Source organism: Otolemur garnettii, unplaced genomic scaffold (assembly GCF_000181295.1).
Source record: "Otolemur garnettii isolate 467f Iridium unplaced genomic scaffold, OtoGar3 scaffold00233, whole genome shotgun sequence".
Taxonomy (NCBI): domain Eukaryota; kingdom Metazoa; phylum Chordata; class Mammalia; order Primates; family Galagidae; genus Otolemur; species Otolemur garnettii.
This window is the reverse complement of record NW_003852628.1, coordinates 1471340-1473317: the sequence shown is the minus strand read 5'-3', so window position 1 is coordinate 1473317 and position 1978 is coordinate 1471340. Positions and strand designations below refer to the sequence as shown.

General features: G+C 46.4%; 1 protein-coding gene across 1 annotated transcript in view; it reads right to left on the bottom strand.

Moving 5' to 3' along the window:
* Positions 1–885: 885 nt before the first annotated feature.
* RPS16 (ribosomal protein S16) overlaps positions 886–1978 on the bottom strand; it is a 3145-nt gene continuing 2052 nt past the window's right edge. The window contains exons 3-5 of the mRNA XM_003802129.3: positions 1364–1460; positions 1205–1252; positions 886–1096 (exon numbers count right to left, since the gene is read on the bottom strand). Coding sequence (XP_003802177.1) covers positions 951–1096; positions 1205–1252; positions 1364–1460 — 291 coding nt within the window. The 3' untranslated portion in view covers positions 886–950. The remainder of the gene's footprint in view (positions 1097–1204; positions 1253–1363; positions 1461–1978) is intronic.

Sequence of the window (1978 nt, the reverse complement as noted above, 5' to 3'; positions counted from 1 at the left end):
AAAAAAAAAAAAAAGAGAGAAAACAATGGGGACCTGCTTTAAGGAGAGGGCCTTTCAACAGGAAGTACCGCTGGCACCCAAAGGATGAAGCCAGTCATGGGAATGACATAAAAAAACCCAGATAGCAAAGAAGAGAAATTAAGTTTGACATGGCCTGGACAGTAACTGGAGGACTGGGGATTTCTTCAAACTTAGGGTCCCCTTTATCTCCAGAACTTAGTAATACCTACACTTATAGGTTGGCATTAAAATGCTCCTCTTCCAATGCAGGCATTGGTCCTCAGTTGCTGACTTCACAGATTCCAGGTCACCTAGGAAATCTCTCCTTGTTTTCGGATTACTCATATTTCCTCTATTCTTCCCCGACTTGCCATTAAAATAGCAACACAGGGATTAAAAAAATAGACAAACCCCGACTTGGCGCCTGTGGTTCAAGCGACTAAGGCACCAGCCACACATACTGAAGCTAGCAGGTTCTAATCCTGTCCGGGCCTGCCAAACAATGATGGCTGCAAGCAAAAAATAGCCGGGTGTTGTGGTAAGCACCTGTAGTCCTGGCTACTGGGAGGTGAAGGCAGAAGAATCGCTTGAGCCCAGGAGCTGGAGGTTGCTGTGAGCTGTGATGCTACAGCACTCTACCCAGGGCAACAGTTTGAGGATGTCTCAAAAATAATAATAATAATAATAAGACAACTCCCAAGGACCTCTGCCTGCACTCTACCAGAGGTATAGGGGACAGAGTCTTCCCACCTGCCACCCCCACCCATCCACACTAAGCCTTGTGATCACTTCTGAGAAGGATTAAAATCCATACTGGCAAAAGGTTGAGGGTGTTTCCACGCATTCTGTCTGATGAAAGACCCCCAGAAGACCACAACACAGTCCTTAAAACCTTAAAATCCTACAACCATTGTTTATTGTACAGGTGATCCCCAACCCATATGATGGTCTTATCGGTAAGATTTCTGGTAGCGAGCTCGGGCACCAGGGCCTCCAAACTTTTTGGATTCGCAGCGACGGGGGTCAGCTACAAGCAGGGTCCGGTCATACTGGATGAGGATGTCTTTAATCTCCTTCTTAGAAGCCTCGTCCACATCTGGAAATGAAAGCAGGGATGGAGATTTAGATAATCACAGCACAGCAAGTCCTTGACTTGGTCCCCACAGACTCACCCATCTAATGGGAAGGACCCACTCTCACTCACATTTCTGGTAATAGGCCACCAGGGCTTTGGAGATGGACTGACGGATAGCTATTGAGAAAGACACAATAAAAGGATATGTGAACTTTATGAAGGCCAAAGACTAGGGTCTAGCTCCCAGAGCTCTCTCCCATCCAAACACGCCCAGTTCCTGGGACTCACCATAAATTTGGGCCACATGACCACCACCTTTCACACGGACACGAATGTCTACACCAGCAAACCGCTCCTTGCCCAGAAGCAGAACAGGTTCCAGTAACTAGAGGAACAAGGATTATAAATTAAGGTTTTAAGCCAAAACCTAGGCAGCTTAGTCTTACTGCTAGGCATTCTTCTACTCTGTATGGTTTCTGCTACCACCAGCCTCAAAGAACTAGTGGAAAGGGGTCACATTATCATGAGCCCTGCTACAGAGCCAGGGAGGAAAGCATGATTTCAAGAAGCCCAACAAAAAACTGACGTGGCAAGGAAGGTAACCTGATCTGGATGCCCTCCTACTTGTATCCCTTTCTGAACCTCAAATTCCCCATCTCCAAGACTGGTTCTTAGAAAGTTGAACAGTAAGGAGCATTCTAATGCAACCACTAGGGCTGTTCCACACAGTGGAGAGCCATTCCACTGCTGTTCAGGTGCCTTTTCTAGGTTCCCTACCAGAGCTTTCTGTCCTCCTTTGAACCTCACACCAATTTCCAGAAAAATTACAATTATTCTACACCCGTGCTATGTTCTTCCCTTCCCAGCTCTAGATCTTTGCAGTGCCTGTCTTTTTTTTTTTTT